Raw genomic sequence first — 25,851 nt, 5'->3', positions numbered from 1 at the left:
GTTATGGGGTGATGATTGGTACAGGAAAGGTGGAGGAAGGCCAAGGAATTTGTAAAGGAGTGGTGTTGACCATCCAGGGGATTCAAGTAAGGGAGAACTTTCTCTCACTAGAGTTAGGAAGCACTAATGTCATCCTGGGGATGAAGTGGTTACAAACCTTGGGGGATACCAAGGACAATTGGGGAGCACTCACGATGGAATTAATGGTGGATGGGAGAAGGGTAGTCATAAGGGGAGATGCAGGGCTATCCAAAGCCATCACAACACTCAAGACCATGGTTAAGGACGTACAAGAGGTGGGGGAAGATTATCTAGTGAGACTACACAGATTGGATGCAATCAGATTGGAAGAGGGAGGGGATGTTTCCCTGTCCGTTCAGCCCTTGATTCAGCAATATAGTAACGACTTTCAGTCACCTCAAGGATGGCCACCTCCATCGGAACACGAGCATATCTCCACCTTGAGGACAAGGTGAATTTTCGGGAGGGGAGTATTGTTAGGCCGGTCCACTGGACTGGTCCAGTCGGTCCGCACGGGACCGGCAGAGGCGCGAACAGGCGGGATCTCCGCCTCCTGCAGAGATCGGGCGGGCCGACAGCTCAAACAGAGCGTTTTAGGAAGGATTTTTGGGGGGTTTCAGAGAGAAATTTGAATGTAGGGACTGTTTAGGGAATTTCTTTTGATTTGTATGCATTAAATAGTTGATTTTGCTAGGGTTTGAGTATCTTGAATTTGGCAGAAATTTGAAATCTCTTAGATTTAGGTTTTCTTTGGGCTCTAGCGGCGTCTAAAGATTTGGGAGAGATCGATCCTCCTCTCGAATTGAGGATCAATTGTATCTTTGTTGTTTTCTTCTTCTTCTAGTGAAATACAAGATTTTATGTGACTTTTCTCTCCGTTTTCCCGCGATTTCTCACTGTTTTCTTGAGAAAAACTGCTGTCCACTGCTGTAAACAGCAGTTTTCTGCTTGTTCTACTTCAGTTTTTGCTAGGAACTACTTGAAACCGAGTATTTCCTATCAACATCTTATTTAGCAACTCTTTTTTGGAAAGCAATCCATTATATGAGACTATAACAGAAAATTAATTAGTTTCTTTACTGATGCATCAAACGCTGTTTGTAGAAAAGGGTTGCAGAATCCTCAGGTAACATATAAAAGCTGAAATACCTCATCACCATCAGCACAATGTCCTCGGAGGAAACCATCACATAAAGGAGCGTTAGCATTGACCTTTACATGTCTATAAGGGCAATTTATGTTGGTGCATAGTCCTGTCAAAAGAACATTCAGTTATGGAGGTCTATGTAATCCACAGTCAATATTGAAATAAATGATAGGGTCGGATAACCTTTCAGAAAGTATGAACAGTCTGGCATTCTTTCTGGAATAATCTGTATGCAAGTTTAATTTAAAAAAACAAAGGTTTAACATCACATATGATTTTCATGGATAAACAATAAAAAAAAAGTTTTAAAACATACAAGCCAAATCACATCTAACCTTATGGGTTAACTTGCAGTTGGCATCAGAACATTGACCTCTAAGAAATTTAGCGCAGATGGCAACCTTAGCAGGGTCATGAATGTATGGGCATTTCCTTCCACTTTTATTGCACTTGCCAAACCGTGTAAAAAATAGGCAAAACTGACGTTTCTGAGCCAACCTTAACCTAGCTGAGTGCAAACTCCACCGTACTTTCTCATTAGCTAGAATACGTTTAAGTTTCTTTGGATCTCTAACAAGCTGGTTGCCATTGCCAATTCGAACATACCTAGCAAAATCATAAACAAGCGATTATAATATGTAAACAACCACGAAATTAACTCCAAAAGAGAGGTTGTAAATAATACTTAATCATGAGAAATAGATGAACTTACTCATTATTTCCAATGACTAATCTCCTAGGAACAAAAGATATCTGACTGCTGTTGCCAGGTTGCTGACTTGCAGGAGATGATGAATGATCATCTAATTTGTAAATAGACATTAATTCAACAAGAACAAACTTCAGAAAGGAAAACACTTCTAGATAACACAAAATATGCTATAAATAATGATCAAAGCAAAAAAAAACTTTTACCCTGAGTACCATTATTCACCATGTGAGACTACATTAGTATGACAACTATGTTCAAGAATAAATTTAACAAAATATAAGAAGGTGATTTATAAAAATCACAACCAATAAAAAAGTTTGCTTCAATCATTTGAACTGAGCTAAGAAAATTATTTTAATTAATCATTCAAGTTAAGATACATAAGTTCATTGCAAGTGCAATATTTTAGAAGTAAGCCTACAGTTTCAGAATTTCTAGAGATCTATTACAACCCATCTAGCACCATAGTACAGAAGATTAACTTGCAAGAACACTCTTATTATGCCAACTCCAAATGATCTAACTATGCACAAAGGTTTTTATAGGTTATGTTAGCTTCTCAAACAAATGCTCTTACATGAAAAGAACCTTTAACATTGATCCTCTAGTGGTAATCCTTACAAATTATCAGGAGAAACGCTTAATGAAAGAAGTTCCATTTGACAGCTGAGAAACGTTAATACAGATTCCCCAACAAAGGTTTTCTAGAGCAATTTCATATCCACAGTAATTAGTTTAACATGAAAACAGTAAAATATTATTAAAAAACGAGATAAAAAGAAACTAAATTGTACCAAAACAATACAAACCTGGTATCCTTAACAATGTCCGCATAGATGAGTCCATTTTATATCGAGCTGAACCAACACGAAAGATGCGTTCCCCTGTCAACAAAGTGCTTAAATTTTGGTCGTGTCTGAATATTTAAATAAATACAGCAATGCTTTCTCAAATCTTAGAGTATAGTTAAAATAAAGAAAGACGAAAACAAAATCATATTATCAAATATGTTATAAGTTTTAAAATTGAAACAATTAACAAAGCATAATAAAATCATGGAAAATGAATGCAACATTATAAATTGGACATGGTTGCATTTTCAAGCAGATGTCTAGTTACAGGAATGGAAGTAAGATAACTAAGTCAGATAAAAATGTTAATAAAGAACACTCTAAACATTCCACATGAAGCATGTAACTAAGGTTTCGTTTGGGACGATTTTTTTATTGTTTTTTAAAATAAAGTTTTAGTACAAAAATTAAAAATTTTATACTAAAACTCTATTTTAAGAAGCAATAAAAAAATTGTCCCAAACGAAGCCTAAGACAACGTAAACAAAATTTCCAAACGTTAGTTGAATTGCCATAATAAATAAATCCACAAACCATCAATATTTTCAGCTAAATATAAGTATTTTAAAGTTGTATAGAGCATCATTTAAATCACCTTGTTTTAGCTCAATGCCTAAAGTTGACCTGCAGGTTAAACTAGCTTTGTTCTTCCCATTACCACATGAAGATTTACTTCTTTTCCTCTCTCGTTTTTTCCTCTCCACCTCAGCAACTGCCAATGTAGCTTCCTACAAATATGCATGAGAACTCCAACGTAAAGCAGCACATGATTAATATATATTTTGATAACACAGACATACTAACAATTCCTAGGAGCATACATGATTTCACAGCAGAGTGCAAATAAAGACAGCTGAAGCCTATTGATGTCTGTGTACACAAAATGAATCAAAATAATATGCAGGGCAAGAACAAATTCCGAATAAGCCCTATAAAATAGCCATCTTATTTCTCAAAAGCATCCACAAAATTTGAATTCAAAAACTACAAGTTCTAAGGCATTGCACGGCTCATGCAAATTTAAAATAGAAAAACAAAACTAATCCTTGCTTCTCAAATAATATAATCATCAGCTCTTTTGGTTCCAAGAAAACAGACGTGTCCCCTGCTTACAAAACTCATCCATTAATTTGTAAACATATGCAAGTCTTTACTAGTTCATTTCTCCAAGAAATAATCATCAATCTGAAACTAATGCAGGAGTTCAAGAGTTTCATGAAGCAAAGGTCCAAAACTAAAAGAACACCATTTAAAACCAAAAAACGACAAGTACAAGCAAAAGAATGTATCAACACAAAAAATGTACCTCACTAGCCTTCTTTGAACGTTTTTCTATGGATTTTGACCATTTCAGACTAGATCCACCAATGCTTACTACTCCAGCTTTTCGAAGAGAGAATCCACTAGTAGATACTTCATAGATTGTATTCCTTTTCCTCAGACACTGCAATTTCCGGCTGAATGAATGAAGAGAGAGACATTACTAATACAACAAAGCAAATAAAAGGTTCGAAAAGCAGTTCATTTACAGAAAAGAAAAATAAACACAAGGAAAAGCTTCTTTTTAAAAGATGTAGACCACCTGATCAATGAAACTGAGGATCTACTTGAAATAGGAATGCTGTTGGGTATCATAAGGCTTTTCCAGTTTACTGCTCTCTTCCATGGAAATATGTATGGGAAAACCCTCCGACAACCAAACGCTGCAATGCATTTTTGGGACAATTTGTCCCCACTCAACGTCCACACTAGAGAAGATCTTCTTGGCATTTTTGCTTTTTGAAGAACTGCATAAGTGAAATCCACCACACAACATAAGCCAAGATTTCAAAAAGTCGGTGGTGATGCTCATAAAATATTAGAAGCCTCCTCAGGTATTTAAGGAAGAAATCAAAATAAAAAATAATGATACTATGTACTAGTCGTACATGATGCCATTTTGGAAAGAAACAGAACATGCAAAATCTTTCAACGTTCTTGGAAAAAAAATGTATATGAAAGACACCAAGTGCGAGAGAAATGGCACAGCTATTTACAAGAATTATTTGAAATTTAGGCTAGCTGCAATTCTTCTAAACCAAATATTTGATTCAATAAACTGGATAACTGACTGCACTTGAAATCTGCAACCCTTTTAAGTGCCATTGCCCACCGTATAACAGTTTAGGGACCAACAAAAGATGGCAAATGGAAGAAAATAATAAAAACATTGCTATGGGGTAAAATAAAAAGAAATGAGGATTGATTCACTCATAATAAACACTACCATTGCCATCTCCCAAATCCTAGACGAGAAAAGTGAAGGGTTGCATCAGGAAGTCGACAGCAAGTGTGAAAACTTGTCGAATAATCATGACATGAATCCTTTAATCCATTGTATTAATGCTAGGGAGTTCCATAGAAGCGATGCGTTGTATGGCCTGAATACATCAACAAGTATGCAAGGGCCGCTTCACTGACGCCCATATGCAGTGGTAAATAGGCAGGGGTTTTCACATCATGGATGGATGTGGGCAAAGAAGCAATTCCATGAAACTAAAATTAAGATGGAACTTGGAAAATAGGTTCCCTTACAAGCAAATAATGGAATTAATGGATATTATGATTTATAAGAAAATAAAAATTCTATGCATTTGGGAAACTTAATGGGTATGAGAGAAGGCTAAGGATATTGATAATTAAAATTTTAAACTATGATATTCTGGTAGGAGTCCTACTAGAAATGGTGTGCAATTCCATAAAACTAAAATTAAGATGGAACTTGGAATATAGGTTCCCTTACAAGAAAATAATATAATTAATGGATATTATGATTTATAAGAAAATAAATATTCTATGCATTTGGGAAAACTAAATGGGTAGGAGAGAAGACTAAGGAGATTGATAATTAAAAATTTAAACTATGATATTCTGGTAGGAGTCTTACTAGAAATAGTGTGTGTGATTATAGACAAGAGTTTGAAGGATAGTGTTGTAAAAATTAATAGAATTAGATATAACATTATAGTTTTAAAGATTGTTGTTGATACTAGGATTATTAATATTATAAGTGATTATGCTTCTCAAACAAATTAGGATATATGTTAAAAATTAAAATTTTGGAATGACTGAGAAAATTAATACAAAAGATACTGCTCGAAGAAAGAATTTTTATTGGAGGATATTTAAATGGACAATAGGTAGAGAGGTAGATGATTTTAAAAGCATTCATAGTGGCTTTGGGTTTAGAACAATTAATGAAGTAAAACCAAATTAAATTTTTCTTTAGCTTATGATTTTATAATTGCTAATATCTTATTTAAGAAAAGAAAAGAGTATCTCATCACTTATAAGAATTGATATAATAAAACTCAGATTGATTATTTTCTTATAAAAAAAATAGATCATTTAGATTGCAAAGATTGTAAAATTATTCCAAGTGAAAATTTATGTACCCAACATCGCTTATTAATTATGGACTTTAAGATGAATGTGCAAAAAATAAAAAATAAATTAAAACGTTGTTCTAGGATTAGATGGGGGCACTTAAAAAATATTAAGAAAAATACTTTTGGAAGTGGGATTATAGATCTTAAGATTTTATCTACGCATGAGGAAGCTAATGTTATGTGAAAAAAAATAGCTAATGATAGTAAGGGCCCATTTGGTTTAGCATCACAACTATTTGCTTTATAGAAACTGTTAAATGGTTGTTTATGGCGTTGTGGCAGAAGCGGGTTAGGAAACTTTCTGCGGCCCATCACTGCTTCCCGCGGCCTATCACTACCTCTTGCGGTTTGCTACTTTTCGCAGTTTTGAAGGGCAAAAATGACATAAATGACAACTTTGTGCGAGAGTACTCGATCATTTCAGCGATAGTCACATCCTCATCTCCACTTCCGTAGCTCCCCTCATGCCATTATGATCACGCTAGTCATCTGCACAGCCGATTATCTCAGGGGTCGCTTCTCATCACAATCCCATCTTCATCCTCGTCTCCACCAAGCTGCACCATCCGCTTGACTCACATGAAGGTTTATTGGAGTTTGCTTGGAGGTTGCTCGTAAGCTCAGCAACTTATTTTGAACAAGCACATGCTTCTTAAGCCAAGGTACCGTCGTGACTTTCGCTCATTTACGATCGTGACTTTCGCTCATCTGCGATTACTCTATTATTTATTTCAGTAAATTTCTTCCTTCATATTTATAATTTTACTCCACAATTTCTCTATGAAAATCAATTTTCTCTTAACTCATCTTTCCCCAAATTTCCCCTAAAGAGCAAGATGAATCAAAAGCTATATCTCAACTTTTCCCTATTTTTAACTTCCAAAAATCTGACGCTGCTATCTCACATTAGTTTTATCTATCTTTAATTAACACTTTTGTTTTGTTCTACAGTGTATTTAATTTCTCATAGAAACAACACCTGCTTAGTGATATTTCATCATAAAAACAACTGCCATCTCAACTTATTAACACCTTTGTTTAGTGCTGCAATTCAAAACAACAATTGCTTTTTGCTAAATTTGTGATTGTGGTTAATTTCACTGACTAATTAATATCACCAAAAAAGGAAAATCAGAACCAAGCTTAACAATAATTTCACATAGCCAAGCTTAAAAATAATTTCTCATAGCCAAGCTTAACATTAATTTCTCATAGGATGAGGATCATTAAGAAAATTTACAAGAACAATTTCTCATAAAAACAAAATTAGAACCAATATTATTTTTCATAAATAATAATATGCTTTTACATATACAACAAGATGATCAAGTTTTATTTTCAAGAAGATTTAAGCGTTGTCTTTTGGTTCAGGTTGTTTTTTATTTTTGTTGTTGAAGCAGCTGGTATTTTACTAAAATAGCCTTGAAATTCATATAGATATATTGCAGATTATATACACTATTGTAAATGTTACAAATAATTATCATGTATTTTAAGCTGTAGAATTACAAAAAAAATTCACAACCCTTACCATTTATTTATAATATAGCAATTAAAATATTAAATGGGTAAACCAAAAGATGGTGGAGCATCTACAACATAGGAGAAAGATGAAAAGATGATATTTAGTGATTTATGTTTAAGAGAGATTGAACTTGACAATCGACCAACAATACACTTCGATAAAGAGGCCTGGATGAATTTAATGAAGAATTTTTATGAGAAAACTAGAAGAGAATATGATAAAGTGTAGCTAAAAAATAAATGGGACCAGTTAAAGAAATATTGAAAATTATTTAAGAAGCTGAAGCATGGGTCAACTGGATTGGATTGAGATCTTAGAAGAAAAATCGTTGATGCACTTGATGAATGGTGGAATGAAAAATTAGAAGTGAATATTGATTGCATACATGTTAATCTATTTGTTTCTTTCAACCTTCATATTATATATTTGAGTTCTATAAATTGATTTTTTCTTTGTAGGTTGTGTCAAATGCTACATTATGGCATTAATCCTGAACTTGAACATAAGCTTGATTTGATGTTCATGGCGTTGTTATTACTAGAGATTATGCTTGGATTTCCAACCAAGGACTTGACCATAAAAATGTTCTTAGAGATACTAAACACGTTGATATTGCTAGTGACTATTTTGAAGACCCTCATAAATTTCATTAGCATTAGTGACTGTAACTAGTTGAAATGACCTTCTATAACTTCAACTGCTATAAGGAAAAATATATTTGGATCCATATTTCTACGAAGTCAAATTACCCAGCTTGTCAATTCATGTACAAACATTACCTCAAGAACTAATGCATCACATTCAATAATTGAGACACTATCGCTTTCTGCTATCATTAAAGTTCTTGAACAAGTAACAGAAGCAACTGAGGACATGCCACTTTATTTCTTCTCTACAAAGCTTAATGAGGATTCAACTAAGAGAAAAAATTTTATATCAATTTGTCCTGATCGAAGAGTTTATTATCTTCATTACTGTTATGAAAATTATGATAGAATAACATCATAGTTTGATAGATCGTTACAGTCAATCACTTTGTAGTGTCTTCCTATAAGTACACATTAATGTTGTAGTTTGAACATATGATATGATGGATTATGTTGTTATATTAATATTTTTTACATCAAGCATACTGTTATTATAATATTTATCAATTGAGTCCTAAACTTGTTTCTATTTGTACTCCGGATATTATATTTCCTGAAATTTTCACCTTAGTTATGTGAACTGCCTGTTTGAACATTGCTATTTTTTTGACTGGTTTGAACTATAAATTTTTCATCTGGGATCCCTTTTTTTTGTTTTCATCATCTGCTCTCTATCAAGTTGTGGAGCTTATTTCTTTCCCAAAGAATAAAATGCATTAGGTAGGTTTTGTCGTTGGGCTTAATCTTTGATTCAAAGAAATTACTGATATAATTCACAGCAATCAAGTTATGTGGAATAGGTGAATTTATATAAAATTCTTTATTAATTTTATGCTTTGAACTTCTTTTTTCTTACTTTTACACTCTAGACATTTCAATATATTTTCGCATATTTCCCTATCTAATATCATCGACATGCTTGATCTTTTCTGTGGTGAAAATTCCTTTAGGTGCGTTATAGCCCAAATCAAATCCAGAGTTTGCTTCCTGTAACTTACCAGTTAGTTCATTCCATTTCATTTTTGTTATATCTCTTATTGGCAGGATGGTATGGGCTATGATTTCATCATGAAACACAGTTCTTGAAGCTCTCATGACTACTAATTAAGATTCAAAAAGAAATGAAATTTGGGTTCTTAGTAGAACTTCCAAGATAATTGTTTCTTCCAGTTCAGCAGTTTGTGGCAGATTCTTTAATTTATACGGTTAAAGTTAATTAAATAGTTTATAGAGGTTGATCTTTGCTGTTGTTAAATAGTATTTATATTGGTTGTCTTATCAATTATTATCGTTAACGGTTTGTATCGTCTCTGAGAAAGTAGAAGCCCTCTTTTTATCTGTATTGATGTAATATTCTGAAGAGTTAAATGTTTAAATATTGCATATTTACAGAATTAACCTTTAAGTATTTTTATTCAATAATACATCCTTTCAATTTATATTCAATACTTAAATTGGCTATTTGGCATATTGCAAGTGTAAATGAGCTTACTCAAATTTGAGCCATCTATTTTTATAAGTTTGAGCATGATTTTGAGCTCAATTATATGAATTTGAGTAATTTCCAAGCTCAATAACTTCTATGCTTATTGATTTGTGCTACTTTGATTATATAAATAACAGTAAATGAATAATTTTTATATATATTCATTATATATATATATATATATATATATATACATAAATAGAATGTAATGGGAATACAAATGAGTCACCCAATATTGCAAAACAAAAAAATTATATTTGCGACCAATGTTTAAAATTGCACAATTAAATATTGAGGCGTTTTTTGTTTGTAAGCCAAGGTGTAAGCCTCAAGGCGTTTTGAGGCGTGAGCCTCAAAATAAAAAATTGTGTTAAGTGCAAATAAATGTTAAAAATAAATTTTTTATATAATTCTCAAATAATATGTTAAAAAATGACATTATCTTTCTATTGAACTATGAAATAACACAATGACATATATATATGAAACAAAAAATTGCACAAAAAATAAAGTAACTAGTGATAAATTACATGAAATATACTTGAAATATAAATATTACATTAGCAAAAAAAATATTAAATATAGAAATTGCATAAAAGTATCATATAACATTAAATTTAACTTCAAATTCTTTCTTTCTCAGTTTTCTACTCATCTACATTTAATTTCTAAAAAAGACTGAAAAGTTGGAAACAACTACAAAACCATCTATTTTGTCATCACTGAGGGGATCTTTGTTTGAGTTGTCATTATAACAAATTGATCTCCCGTATCATCTGTGGAGTCCAATGCCTCCCAATATGCTTCTTCTTCATTTATTTCAGGCATCCTTCTTTTTCAAAAATATTTTTCATCAACATAAAGATGAGATTAATACTCCAAAATTTTTAGAGGTGGTGGTTTGCAGCTTTCAAGTGATCCTTGACAGAGGCTATGACGTTGATGGTTGTGGTGAAGACGACGGGTTGGAGGTTAAGGTAGTTGAGAGGAAGTTGTTGCGACTTGAGGGTATAATGAAGTGTGAATTGTTCAGGGCTACTTTAGGATTTATGTGAGTTTTAATATATATATAGGGTGAGGCGTAAGCTTCACGCCAGCGAGGTGAGGCGCGCGCCATAAGGCGAACTTCAACCAAGTCGAGGCGCGCCACAAGGCGACTTATAAGGACAACCATGCATGGAATTATAGATGTCAAGTAGGAAGCGGTGATAAGACGTATGTTTACTTGAAATATAATAATTATGAGAATGTGGTAAAAGGCCATGTGACATGTGCCAAAGTGTTTGATCCAATTAATGAGGGAATTAAAGCATACATGAATAAGTCAACAATGTTGAAGCATGCAGCATAGCAATAGTTTGATGACAAAGTTGATGTTGACTCGTATTACAGGTGCGAGTGAAGTGGTTGGAACTTGCAACCTCATTGCAACCCATGTCTTGTAGGGTTCAAGGGGGTCCCATAGATCACTGCATGACAAATCCTCCACATGAAAAATCCGGCGGAGGATAGATATGGTGATAGGTCTTCTGCATCACAGAGGTTGTCCCTAAAGACTGCTAGAGAGGCACAGACACAAGAATGGATTGATATAAGGAGATTTTTTATGAGATTGCTATCGCTTTTAATGTTGCAACCTCCCCTATTTACTATAACATTATTTATTCCATTGGAGCCTATGATCGAGGGTTGAAATTAGGGGGTGTAAATGAGTCAAATCGAGCTCGAGTCGTGCCTAACTCGAGCTCGACTCATCAGCCAAATCGTGAGCTCGAGTCGAGCTCAAAGTGTGTGCTCAAGCTCGACTTGAGTCAATAAAGACAGGCTCACGATCCAGCTTGCGAGGTTGTTGCAAAAATGTAGGACGAGGTGATGTTCACCACTTGAGAAGAAGAATGACTTGTAATTGTTGCAATTTTTTCTCAGGAGAAGATGCCTTGAACAAAAGTTTCTTGGAATAATAAATAAAAGCTATAATTTTTTCTTCCTTGGTAATATTGTTATAGTTTATATATATATATATATATATATATATATAAAAGTTTATATATATATATATATAGGGTGAGGCATAAGCTTCACGCCAACGAGGTGAGGCGCGCCATAAGGCGGACTTCAACCAAGTCGAGGCGCGCCACAAGGCGACTTATAAGGACAACCATGCATGGAATTATAGATGTCAAGTAGGAAGCGGCGATAAGACGTATGTTTACTTGAAATATAATAATTATGAGAATGCGGTAAAAGGCCATGTGACGTGTGCCAAAGTGTTTGATCCAGTGAATGAGGGAATTAAAGCATACATGAATAAGTCAACAATGTTGAAGCATCCAGCATAGCAATAGTTTGATGACAAAGTTGATGTTGGCTCGTATTACAGGTGCGAGTAAGTGGTTGGAACTTGCAACCTTATTGCAACCCATGTCTTGTAGGGTTCAAGGGGGTCCCATAGATCACTGCATGACAAATCCTCCACATGACAAATCCGACGGAGGATAGATATGGTGATAGGTCTTCTGCATCACAGAGGTTGTCCCTAAAGACTGCTAGAGAGGCACAAACACAAGAATGGATTGATATAAGGAGATTTTTTATGAGATTGCTATCGCTTTTAATGTTGCAACCTCCCCTATTTACTATAACATTATTTATTCCATTGGAGCCTATGACCGAGGCTTGAAATTAGGGGGTGTAAATGAGTCAAATCGAGCTCGAGTCGTGCCTAACTCGAGCTCGACTCATTAGCCAAATCGTGAGCTCGAGTCGAGCTCAAAGTGTGTGCTCAAGCTCGACTTGAGTCAATAAAGACAGGCTCACAATCCAGCTTGCGAGGTTGTTGCAAAAATGTAGGACGAGGTGATGTTCACCACTTGAGAAGAAGAATGACTTGTAATTGTTGCAATTTTTTCTCAGGAGAAGATGCCTTGAACAAAAGTTTCTTAGAATAATAAATAAAAGCTATAATTTTTTCTTCCTTGGTAATATTGTTATAGTTTATATATATATATATATAAGTTACAACATGCAACACCTTTATATATTAAAAAAATGCAACATATTGCACCTTTATTTACTCCTCTATTTGAAAGTTGTAACTTATTGTAGCTTTTTTCCCGGTAAACAATGAAAAATTTAATTTTTTATCAAAACAAATTCCTAACAACTATTGCGAGTCAGCTCGCAAGCTCAAGAGTTGAGCCTTGTCAAGCTCAAACTCGAGCTCGAGCACGTTTAATAAACGAGCTCAAGTTTAAGCTCGATTTAGAGCTCAAGGCTTGTTAGTACTTATAGGTCTATAAGTGTAAAATTTATGGTAAAGAATAAATACTTATAGTGAACTCCCTGTGATACATATTGCATAGATTTGGTCCTTGCAAAACTTGGGGAACTACCAAAACATAAGAATGCACTGACCAAAATAAAAAATATAAGCAAATTTATATATAATTATTTTTAAGTTTTGACACTTATTAAAAAATTTTCAAAAAATAAAATATTGAGGCATGCAACAACAAGAATTTTCATTGACTATTTGATTTTATAAAGCATGTTAGAGGCAAGACAGCCTTTGGAGACTATGTTCACTTCAACATTTCGGTTGAATTGTGCTTGAACAAGAAAATCTAAGGAAAAAGAAATTAGAAAGTTTGTTTTAAATCACATATCATGGTAGAGTGTGGTTCATGCTATTACAACCACTAGGCCACTAATATATCTTTTGAAAATAATGGATGCTAAGAAGAAGCTTGTAATGGTTTCATATGTAATGATATGTAAGAAGTGAACGACCTAATTGCCCAACTCTTAGGAGGAAAGGAGGGCAACTATAAGAAAATTTGGGACATTAAGAATAAGGAGATGTTCATTAGATTGTAGAAGGCAGAAGACATAAATTCAAAGAGATGTCAAGGTAATTTGAGTTTGTTTTTTTTTTTTTTTGCTGGAAAAAAAATTATATAACAAAATGATTCATATTATAGTTCTACTTATTATACTCATTTTTTATACCTCGGTTGAGTGGTGGATATAATTTGATAATAACACTCACAACTACAACTTTTCACTACTAAGGTTTTAGGACTAAAGTATTTTTTATCTAAATGTGAACGCAACTGGAGCAGATATAATTAAGTGCATAAGAATAGGAGAAATAGTTTTTCAACCCTCAGGATGAATTCTTGGGTGTACATCATGTACAATAAGAGACTAAAGGACAGATACTTAAAAATAAGGTTGAAGGATGATGATAATCCTTTCCTTTGTGAGGTTATGACATCGATGATTAGTGTTTATGCATGATGAATTGGCAGTATCACCATCTGAATTACAAGAAGATTTGAACATTGACTTTTTATGATAATAGAAGCAAAACATATGCATCAATCACAAGTAATCAACAAAAATAATTAAAAAGAAAATATATATAAAGAATAATTTTAATTTTTTTAAGTTTCTTTAATTTGGAGTATTATTTTTCATCTTTATATTGATAACAAATATTTATGGAAGAGAAAAATAATCCAAATTGATGAAGAATAAATAGATTGGGAGACATTGGACTGTACAAGTGAAGAGGTATGAGAGAAAGCAAATCATTATTATGACTCAAACGAAGACCACCTTAGTACTGAGAATGCAAATGACTTTTGAGTTTTTAGTTATTGTTATACTAATATTATTTTCTTTAGAAATTATATATGAATAAGTATGAAAAAAAGAAGGAATTTGGAATTGAACTTAATGTTATATGATACATTTAAGTCATTCTTATATTTTATGTTATTATGTATTGTGATGTTAGCATTTCTATCTCACGCAACTTATCACTTGTCACTTTACATCTCGTACAATTTTTCATTTCATATATATGTCAAATTGTTATTCCATAGTTCAATAAAATATTAATATATTATTTGGCTATCATACAAGAAATCACTTTTAACCTTCATTTTTACTTTACGCAATTTTTGAATATTAAAGCTTATGCCTCAAAATGCCTTGAGACTTATGTCTTACCTCACGGATGACAAACACCACAATACCTACTTACACAATTTTAAACCTTGCTCGTCCCATCATGTCAGTTAGGACTTCACCCAAAACCTATGATGCACCGACACTTCTCCTCAAAGAGGCGTGCAGTGTCCGACACCGTGTCCGACACGATACTCGTCCGACACTCCCGTGTCCTATATTTTAAAAAAAAAGCCGTGTCCCGTGTCCGTGTCCGTGTCCGTGTCGTGTCCGTGTCGCCGTGTCCATACATCATAGCCCAAAACAAAAGAACATTAATCACCACCAAACTCACACTTATGGTTGAATGAATTGTGTTGAACCAAAGCGAGGAAATATCGATCAATAAACCCAAAGTATGCTTAACTACCATGTCCTGTAAAGAGTGCCATTGCGGATTTACCAAGCTTGGTCATTAAGCTAAAACTTCATCCAGAAGTTCAAGCTCAGAAAAGGATATATTAACACCTATTCAGTTTCAGTTCAATATTTCACGTTTAAATTTTAAGATGCATCCCCATATCAGAGAGATGCTACTGATGAATGAATTCAGAAGTTTGCTCATGAAAGTGGATTCGGCCAAAGACTACTTCCAAAATTTTATATGGTCCAAATTTGCTAATTGAAGAATCACATCAATAAGTGATTTAGTCAATGGATCTCATATAAGCAATTCAATGACCGAAGTGAAGCGAATACCACACAGTTCATGGAAAATGTCAAAGCACAATCTGTGGAAGCAAATATATCAAAAAGATAATGGAGCTTTGGTACATTTGTTGTGGTAAATTGATGGAAAAATCAGATTGCATGGCACGTCAATAAAGGTGCATGAAAACCTAAGAATCACAATTATTTGAATTTGCATGAAAAGAAAAAGGGATAAAATATGAACGTATGTAGTTAGGGTCATCATGTAGGAGTTCAAAAGCATTTTTATATTTCTTCAATCGGATCCATGTAAACAAAAATTTAGATTTAAAGAAATAAGCTAGCATGGGTAAGCACGAGAAAAACTTGCCCAGAAAACTTCACCATAGACAATGTTAATTTGATCAATTCAACACATCAGTACTCCCGTGATTCAGTATAAGTACAAAAAAAATCAATTAGAGTATCTCACTTAACATTCAAAATTGGGTAAATAATTCTGAATTTAAGAATAATAATCAACAATCCAGATAAGCCAATTAAACGGTAGTTAAAATATTCACAAGTTGAGTAATGATGCATGGTCGGATGCATATATGGAGCTTTACCTATGACCATAAGAATGCGTGGCACAGAACTATATATGTCTATATATGCCGGTAAGCAAGCATCGTGAACAAATGTCTATGACAAACATCCATGCATATAAATCGAAAGATATTCATGCATCTCAATGCATAAGTAGATGTACAGATCCGTGAGCAAATAAGACTAATAAAAAAATTCTACACTAGCTACCTCTTAACAGCAAAAGTCTGCCAGTAATCGAAGCGAAGAAGCTAACAGGAGAACAAAAGGACCTCAATTCAATTGTGGCTACTCTGTAAGTACATAATAAATCATTGGCTATATGTCGTCCAAGCACACTCTTCATTGTTAATGCCATAAATTTATTACATTTGTTTAGAACAACACAGTAATTAACTAAATTTGCATATTATCCTTGCCACCAGCTGAGCTTGTGTGAAAATAACAGGAAAAGGCACCATCAATGCCAAAAATTATGGTATCTCCATGAATACTAACACAAAGATGAAACTAATTACCATCTTATCACCAAATCAAACATATCTGCAGGAAAAGGTTTAGAGACTTAATTGTATTGTGCCACCATCACTCTAATAAACAAAAAATCACTAAGTGAGCCAAACACACTAGAGGAAAGTGTTTGGTTCTGTTCTGTTCACAATAATACATAGCAAAATACACACCCAATCTTCCTCTACATGTGCAATCCTCATGCAGAAATCGCAATGCTCTGTGAACTTCATATATGCCATTATTAATAAATTCACATCAGAAGAGCCAGAACTCTTCAGCTAACAAAGAAACAAACATTCATGAAGTCAACAGACTTGGGATGCAAAAATGATTGGGTAAGACATAAGAAACCATACGAATATCATCTCCACCTTTCTTAGAGGTGTCAATAAATGAACCAACCTACCAACCCTATCCGAACCCAACTTTAAAAAAAAAAGTTTGGGTTCAGGTTAACTTGGTTATTAAACAAATCATGTTCGGGTTTGAAATTCCAACCTGTTTATCAAACGGGTCAAGTTCAGGTTGACAAACGAATCCAATTTTGACACGAAATGACCCGTTTAATTTTTTCTGTAAATTGTTTTACTTGTTGGTATGATCTTATTTTTTATCAATTAACTTAAACTTTATAGTTGATAAGTACTAAAAAATAATAATCAAAATGGGTTATCGGATCATGTTCGAGTCATTCTGGTTGCTGGTGAGTCTAATTCGGATCAAGCTTTTATAATGGTTTATTAAATGCGCCAGGCTCGGGTTGACTGCACAAGGTTTATGTCAATTTCAAATAGGACCGAAACTCAACCTATTAACCTATCTTAACACCCCACAAAATAAAAAATTACTTTTAAAGGCTATTAAGCTTTAAAGTTTTAGTTTATCACGTTCTTTACAAGCACACCAGCAAACCAATAAAGTTGAGTATTTCCTTGATTCAAAGGTTTATGATAGGAAAATATAAGCAGAAAAACAAAATTTTGGCGATTCTGATAAAAATAACAGCAATGAACCTATTTTAAGAGTATGGCCATAAGGATCAAGCATAGAAGCTGGTACCTATCAACCTAAATGCTATGAAATGGAAACATTCAAACTGGAAAAGCTGAAATTGAAGAAAGAAAAATGCTGAAGTTAAGGGAAGACGAGAAGAATTGGATAGCAAAACAACTTTATATAGAAAGGATTTTAAAAGAAGTGCAAATATCTCTTTATCCAACACCTGCCCTAAAACTTGCTACCATAAAGCAAGCCAGAACCCATGCTTTTTTCTAGTTCTTTTTTCCCTACAAAACACGGACATTTGGAAGCACCAATTGCTGCGAGAAACTCTAGGTGATTGCTAAACCCAAAATTAGCCATATACAAGTAGAAGGAACCCAAAAAGAGGCATACACATCTGATGCAATAAAAATTATGTAAGTTCTATTTCTAAATAAGCATAGTTTTAGAAAGTTTTTCTTTTTTTAATGTTTGATAACTTTCAGCTGAAATCTTGATTCAGATCTATTGCTTTCAGCTGAAGTCTTGATTAAAATCTAAGAAAACTTTCCTTCATGCATATAATTGCAGACAATCAAATCGATAAGTGTTAGTAAAATCAAGATTAGAATACACCATATTGTTTTATATAATAAAGATACATCGAAAGAAATACAAACCATCATCGAGCCTCTTCTTGTAAGGAAGCGTGTTTCCTTCTTTAAGGGAATCAACTAAATTTGTATTACCAGCTGAGATTCCAGTTAGGTTGCTATCAGACGAGGTTGCATTCCGAATAAGCTGATTCCTTTTACTTCTGTAGTACAGATATGATGATGAAATGGGCAGTATCTTTGACCTCTCCATAGGATGATGAGCAGGCAACTGACATCCCTCCATAAGAAACCTAGAGGAATCACCAAGTTCAAGCTCTTGTGCAGCAACCAACTGGTTCATTTTGCGTTTGACATATGTTACTCTCTTTGCATTGACAATCTCAGCTGTTTTACAACTTGTAGCATCCTGGCTCTCCAAATTACCAGCAAGTAAGCCGGTAGATTGACCATCATGTTGATTTCCCTGATCTGTGTCAGGTTCAGGGCTTCTGTCCGTTGTTAGAAGTTGAGGAAAATCATTACGAGAATTCATGGTGAAACCAGACTTGGAAACGGGAGGTAAAGGAGGCGTTTTTGGTCTTTCAAATAGAGTATAAGGTGTTGCATTATCCGGGCATTCACTACTAATTTCCCTCGCACTACTCTCTGTGATGGATTTAAATTTTCTATTTGAGGTACCAACAGTAGAAAGGAGGGCAGGAGGCGGCTCAGCAGCTAGTTTCCGTATAAGACTATTACCTTTACGAAAATATGAAGAATTCTGAATCTTTCCTATCTTTTTAGGCACTTGCTTACTTAAAATTCCTCCTAGTTTTAGATTTTTCTCTGAATTTAAAGGAGAATTAGCACGAAGCCATGTCCTATGCCTCCCAGTTTGACTAGCACGAGCAGTATCTTTGAGTGAAACAGAACAATTCAGCCTATTTGAGAGAAATCTCGAAACATCAGCATGAGGTAAAGTTTTTTTACATGAGAGATCTTTATCCTTTAATTTTGGACTTGGAATTACTTGTTTTTTTTCAAGGTTTGGTAAGGGTTGTGCCTTCCCAGACATTAACTGACTGTTCTTAATGGTTTTACCTGATTCATGGCCAGAATCAGAAGCACTGGATACCATAGAACTTACAAAACCCACACCCCTACCTCCGTGTTCTTCATTTATATTGCCATTATATGCACTGTTATTGAAATTCATACTCGCAGATGGCTCTAGGTGATAAAGCGATAAATTTTCAGAATGTGAGGCAGGAGAGTCCATTTTCATGGGTCCCAAAAGTAAAGCTTGTCCTATACTTTTGTTGCAGAAATCAATCGTAAGAGCATCCAAGCTGTCATTAAAGGACATATTAGAGACAGCTTGGGGCTGCATATTATTTTCTTTAATAGTTCCCTCACTCTGAAATTTCAGCTCTGGAACTGAATTACTGATCTCTGAAAATGAAGGAGCTAGGAGATCCTGAATATATGGCTGTGAACAGGCATAATTTCCAGGAACTTCAAGTGGCTCGGTAGCTGTAGTAAATAACATTTCTTCCTGATGCTTTACTTCACTCTCAATATCTATTTCAGTCCTAATGCCACAAGAAGTGTCACTGTAAGCAGTTCTGGAACCAGCTGGGACAAGGACTTCTCCAGCACCTAGCAATTCAGGTGATGCATAATTATCAGGAGATAAGATGAATTGCCCAATTTTTGGAAGAGGAGAGTTTGTCACATCCTCCAATTTTGGTTTAATTAGTTTAACTGAGTTTGCAGCACCATTTTCATCCTTGTTTATAAAGGAATTCTGTGCATCAATATTATCTATGATGTACCCAGAAGGTGGCAAACAAACATTCGCATCAAAATTCAAAGAACTGCATTCCCTATCCAAATTCTTCCCTAGCTCCAATGATTCTTCACCACTATCATCAAGGATCTCAATGACAATATCTTGTACTTGATTAACATCTTTGGTAGTAATTTTTGCACTAACATTATTAGTTGGAGTCGCTTGCATCATCTGTAATTTTTCATAAATCTGCAAATGGCTATTATCACTAGGCACAGTTTTTGTATCACTAATAAGGTTGCAATTACTTATTTCCTTTGCACAATTGATAACACCGTCACACTTGGGAGTCTCTATACCATCCTCCATCCTCGGAATCTCACTAACGCAACCATCCACTTGACTAGACATCTTAGCTGCTTCTTTGGCTCCACTCTTCTTAGCCATTACCATTTTCTTGACCTTCTTTGTCCAAGCACTGGGCATAGATTTGGTCCCAGGCATACGAGAAGATAATTCTGCTTTGTTAGCTTCTGAGAGCTCTGAGATATTTCTAAGACTGCTTGAAAAATATTTCCTAACTCCTTGCTTTGCAATAGAGCCAGGTGAGGTTGAAACGATAGGAATTACCACCTTTTCCCTTATGTGTATCATATTCTTCTTCTTTTTCTTCTTCATGACTCTATTTTGGTTTCCACTAGAGCCTGATAAACCTGAATTAATAGGAATTATCACTTTTTCCCTTTTCTGTGTCATATCATTCTTCTCTGTAACTCTATTAGTATTAGGCTTTTCTACAAAAAGATCTTTTTCAATGGAGCTTGGCTCAGCACCAAAGGATTTAAGAAACTTTGATAACAGAGTATTTGATTTGAATGAGAGGTCAAGGATGTTAGCTTTGGCCTCAGTCTCATTTGATATTCCAGGAGGAGAAGCAAGGGAACTTGGAGCAGAACAAGGAGTGGGCAATATCAATGGTTTCTCCTCTAACCTCTCCCACACAGATAACCCACTTTGTATCCTAGCAAATGCACTAGGCTTCTGCAAAGGCCTCTTCGCGGAATGTGCATTATATTTAGCACCCCTATTACTGGTCATCTTCATCTTACCATTGTATCCTGTGTAGCAATCTTCTTCAAATCCATGCTCACTATAATTAGTTGAGATGCTAGATGCTTTTCTTACCATATGATTACCATTCCAAAACCCATCTTCGTTGGCAATATTAATTGGATCCGATTTCTTAATTGCATTATGCCCCACGTACTTTCTCCCTCCAAAACCACGATCTGGAGCCAAAACTCTGGAACTGTTCCTTTTCTTGTAGATAGATTGTACTGGTTTAAAATCAGGTCCATTTCCAATAACTTGGGAGTACGCTGCCATATCCCCAGTGCTCTTAACTACTTTTGTATTCGGAAAGGAACGGCCAGAGGAAGGTGGAGAACTAGGTCGATGCCGATGCACAAAAACAAAGGAATCCTTTCGACCGCTATTTTTAACCGAGCCAGAACTACCCAGTCCTCTAGGAGAGTGGAATGGCGGAGGTGCTGCTGCCAAAGGTACAGCTTCTGGCGGCAGTTGCTCGGGAAACGGTTCACGGTAACGGCTTTCTCGTTCATCCCAGAACCGAAGCTGCCGCTGGTTCTTCCATTCAGAATCATCCCCCAAGAACCGATCTTGCTCGGACTCCAGCCTTCTCCTGGCATCTCGGTCTCGATCGGGATCTCCAAATTTAAAGTAACTGTCATATGGCTTGATCCGATCAGGACCCTCATCAAACATCCCAGGTTTATCGACAGAGCCACCTCGGCCTCGATCCCAAAGCTCGGGCAGTATGTGCTTGCCATCAGGTGGGACACGATGGATGGCACGATCAGAAACCCTAGGGAAAGGAGGATGACGATCATCAAATCGAGGGGGATTTGAACGGTGCGGGGAAGGAAAGCAAGAAAGATCACCGGGATGATGGACAAGCCGCGATTCATAATAGTGGTTCCGAGAAATCGCCGGGGGGGTTGGCACCGCCGGATGAGTTGCAAAAGAGGAGAAGGGTGGATGACGTTGGGGACAATAGTTGGAATCGGGAAAATGCGGAGGAAGAGGGTACCTGGCCCGTCGGCCGAGCCGCGGTGAACTGAGAGGATCCATTGAAGAAACCTAGGCGAAGACAAAGGTGGACGCCACAAGTTCCTTTTACAGAATTCGCTCCTGCGCTCTTTTAGGTCAATCGTATTTGCTTGTTGGGGAAGTTATAGTCGATGGGATAGACGTCATGATATAAATAAAATGTTTTTTTTTTAATTTTCATGTTTTTGGGAAGACCAGGAGGGGAAGTTTTTTAAGGAGCAGTGTTATTTTAGCCGAAGGAGTTCAGGGTGAAATTCTAATCGCAGCACATTTTTCGGCATATTTAAAATTCGTTAAATAATATGGTGCGTTTTTAATATCTCAAAATAGTGAGAAATTATTTTTGTGTGACGTAAAAAGCCTGTTCAGAGATCAATTAGAATGTGTCATGTCAGCTGTGATACTGAGCACAGGGGAGACGTGGAGCATTTTGGTTAATTTCCGGATGGGGATCGATGTCCGCACATCCAAAATAGTTGATGTTTTATGTTGGATTCCCAATTTTCGTGCTCTTCCGTCATCTTGTGTGAGATTAATGTACAATAAGTCGTCTAATGTGATTTTAATGCACAATAATTTAATTTCAGAGGTGTGAGATTAATGTAAAGTAATTTAATCTGAGGGGTTGATGCACAACAACAATAACATCAAGTCTTTATCCCACTACGTGGGTCGGCTAAAGGAATCTTTTTTCTCCATTGTGTCCTATTAAAGGTTAAATTCTTGTTTAAATCTAATAAAGAAAGATCATTCATAATATTTTCTAACCAAGTCTTTTTAGGTCTGTCTCTACCTTTTTTAACATAAGTCAAATCTAATACCTCTACTCTCCTAACCGTGTCATCGAAAGTCCGCCATTTTATGTGACCAAACCATCTAAGGCGACTCTCTCTAATCTTATCTTCGTAGTCAGTGATGTGCTCTGAACTCAGGTAGTCAAGTAAAGATATATAGAATACATGCACTCTAGTTGCCCGAAGACCATCCAAGAAGATTCTAAGTCAGGTTATCATCATCGTTTAGGCAAAAACCATCCAAAGCGATAAACCATCCAATTCAGTTTCCAACAGAAAAGCCAACCAAACAACCCTCTTATAAAACTTTCAAAGCTCTAGAACGATTTCTGCTCAAAGAATTCCTTTAGCCAATAACGTCTGCACACACTTAGTGCCAAAACATAAAGTTCCCTTATTTCTATTTAGAGATCTTTAGTCTCATAGTCTTTGCTATAACATAAGCCAGTGTAGTAAAACACTTTGCCGAAGAATTCGATTATTCCTTTCACACCATAGATGATAAATGATAGCATTTAACAGTAAGAGTTTGCACATATTATCTTTATTTTCGTCCGGTAAGCCTCCAATGAACTCTAGAGCCTAAGAGACATTGGGTCTTAAAAGAAAATTTTGCATGTTAGGAATTAGCTCGATCAGAATTTTGTAGGAATATTCACATTCAAAAAATAAGTGGGATATAGTCTCAAAGTTATTATGGCAGAAATAACACATAGGATTTGTAATGATAATGCCTTTCCAGGATAAAACATCCGTTGTTTTTAGCCTTTCTAAAAGTGTCATCCATGTGTGTATAGAGAATCTGGGTGAGTGTTTCTTATGCCAAATAAGATGGGACCAATCAACTGAGTCGTCAAACTCAAAATATTCCATGTAATAATCTTTATACAAAGCCTTTGAGTAGTCATTCCAAGTTAGAAAGTTAGTATGATCCGACACAAGAGGAATTTTGCAAATGAAATATCTGATTTCCTCACTTATAGAAACAGTAATGCACCAATTCTCATTGCGAACCAAATTATCAATAGAGTCATTTTCCTTACATATATTAAGTAAAGGCAATCCATGAAATATATTTATCAACTTTTCACCCAAACACCAATGATCCCAAATAATTGATTCCTTGCTAAAGCTTTGAGGAGTGAAAATGAATTTATCTCTTACCCGAACTGCAGTTTCATAGACACCTTTACAAAATTTAGTTGGGTGAGAAGCATTGTTTTTCCAATGAGAGATATAACGTGCCAGCAGGAAATTCGAAAGAGGATTTTTTTTATTATACATTCTACTGATGATATTGCAGTTATATGCAAGCCTCATAGCCAAAATGGATGGAATACCAAGCCCTCCTTTACTATAATGTTTACAAGTATTCACCCAAGAGATTAAGTGTAGATGTTTTTCATTTGTATTAACCAAGTATAGAAATCTGTCACATGATTTACCACTACTTTTAATGGTAGTTTTAAGAATAAAAGTGGCTCTAACCCAATAGGCCATAGTATTAGATATAGTATATTTAATATATTGCATTCTGCCAGCTAATGATAGTGCATTGGCTTTCTAACCTGCAAGGAGATTGTTTATCTTTTCTAATAGAGGGATAAAATCAGAGATTTTGAATTTCTCAGCTGATATTGGAATGCCAAGACAGTTAAAATTATTAGAAACATTGGTGACCTTCAGAATTGGCGCAAGTCCTAAGACATTAGACGTGTACTGAGATAAATTTACCATGCACTTATGACTATTTAGATGTAGCCCGGTGCAGCTAGTGAATTTCTCCAAGATATCATTAATATTGTTGCAATTTGTTTTGCTTTGCCAAAAACAATTAGATCGTCAGCATACAGAAGGTGGGAGGTGTGAAACTCGCCCATAGAAATGCCCTTAAAACCTCTCGTGTTGGACTGGTCATCTAGTAAACAAGAAAGTCTGTCCATGATGATGCAAAAAAGATAAGGTCTGAACGGGCAGCCCTACCTTAAGCCAAAAGAGGAAGAAAAAAAGCCTTCTAAAGAGCCATTTAAGCATATAGAGTAATTAACGTTGGAAATGCAAGACGACCCAGTTAGTGAATACACTAGGGAAACCCTTTTGAATCATTCTAGAAATGAGAAAATCTCTTGAAACAGTATTAAATCCCTTCCTAATGACAACTTTAGCACAGAATGAATCTCTTCTACTAGTGTTCATGAATATCTTCATTATTTCACCAACCAGAATGGGGTTATCAGTGGCCAGGAGATTAGAAATAAAAGTTGTTTGGCTATTGTGGATGATTAGATGCATAATCAATATCATACGATTAGCAAGGATTTTAGCAATGATTTTGTAAAATACATTGCACATTGTAATAGGTATGAAGTACCCTATGCTACTATCATGGGTATTTTTAGGTACAAGAACAAGTACAGTGGCCTTAACACCTTTAGGAAGGTAGCTTTTTGAAAAAAATGATTGAACATCGTTGAAAACCTCTATGCCAATAATGTGCCAACACTTCTTATAAAAAATCAAAGTTGAATCCGTCTGGTCCAGGAGAGGACTCTAAGTGCCCATAAAAAATAACTTTTTTTAACTTCTTCAAAGGTGATAGGCTTGATAAGATGTTCAGCTAAATGGGAAGGAAGACATGAGCCTTTAGGAATATTACTAGTATTAGCAGTAGCAGTGCTAGGTTGATTAAGCAAGACCTTAAAATGTTGAATGATATCTTGAACTTTAGAGGTGTGATCCTTAGGTGAACCAAAGAGGGCACTCTCTATAGCACTATTATTGACGGCTATTCTCCTGTGAATCCTGGAATAAAGAAATTTTAAATCTTCTTCCCCATGCAAGAGCCATTTTACTTTAGCTCTTTGGTTCACCCAAGATGTCCATATGGAATTATAGTACACTCGATTTGAGTTTATGTTTCTAAGATTGGTGCAAAGCTTTGGATTGAGTGGATCCAAGTCCAGGGGCATATGGCAA

At 35.1% G+C, this 25,851-nt stretch overlaps 1 protein-coding gene across 2 annotated transcripts in view; it reads right to left on the bottom strand.

Moving 5' to 3' along the window:
* LOC110109077 overlaps positions 1 to 22,218 on the bottom strand; it is a 32,439-nt gene extending 10,221 nt beyond the window's left edge. The window contains exons 1-10 of one of the 2 annotated variants that reach the window (XM_028699328.1): positions 22,062 to 22,217; positions 18,244 to 21,836; positions 4,314 to 4,518; positions 4,038 to 4,188; positions 3,327 to 3,459; positions 2,690 to 2,764; positions 1,881 to 1,971; positions 1,504 to 1,774; positions 1,352 to 1,394; positions 1,171 to 1,274 (exon numbers count right to left, since the gene is read on the bottom strand). In XM_028699328.1, coding sequence (XP_028555161.1) covers positions 1,171 to 1,274; positions 1,352 to 1,394; positions 1,504 to 1,774; positions 1,881 to 1,971; positions 2,690 to 2,764; positions 3,327 to 3,459; positions 4,038 to 4,188; positions 4,314 to 4,518; positions 18,244 to 21,836; positions 22,062 to 22,102 — 4,707 coding nt within the window. In that variant the 5' untranslated portion in view covers positions 22,103 to 22,217. Of the gene's footprint in view, positions 1 to 1,170; positions 1,275 to 1,351; positions 1,395 to 1,503; positions 1,775 to 1,880; positions 1,972 to 2,689; positions 2,765 to 3,326; positions 3,460 to 4,037; positions 4,189 to 4,313; positions 4,519 to 18,243 lie in introns of both variants that reach the window. The other variant, XM_020839976.2, reaches the window with a different exon arrangement.
* Positions 22,219 to 25,851: the final 3,633 nt, after the last annotated feature.

Source organism: Dendrobium catenatum, unplaced genomic scaffold (assembly GCF_001605985.2).
Source record: "Dendrobium catenatum unplaced genomic scaffold, ASM160598v2 fragScaff_scaffold_1248, whole genome shotgun sequence".
NCBI classification, from domain to species: Eukaryota; Viridiplantae; Streptophyta; class Magnoliopsida; order Asparagales; family Orchidaceae; genus Dendrobium; species Dendrobium catenatum.
This window is presented reverse-complemented; position numbering and strand designations above follow the sequence as displayed.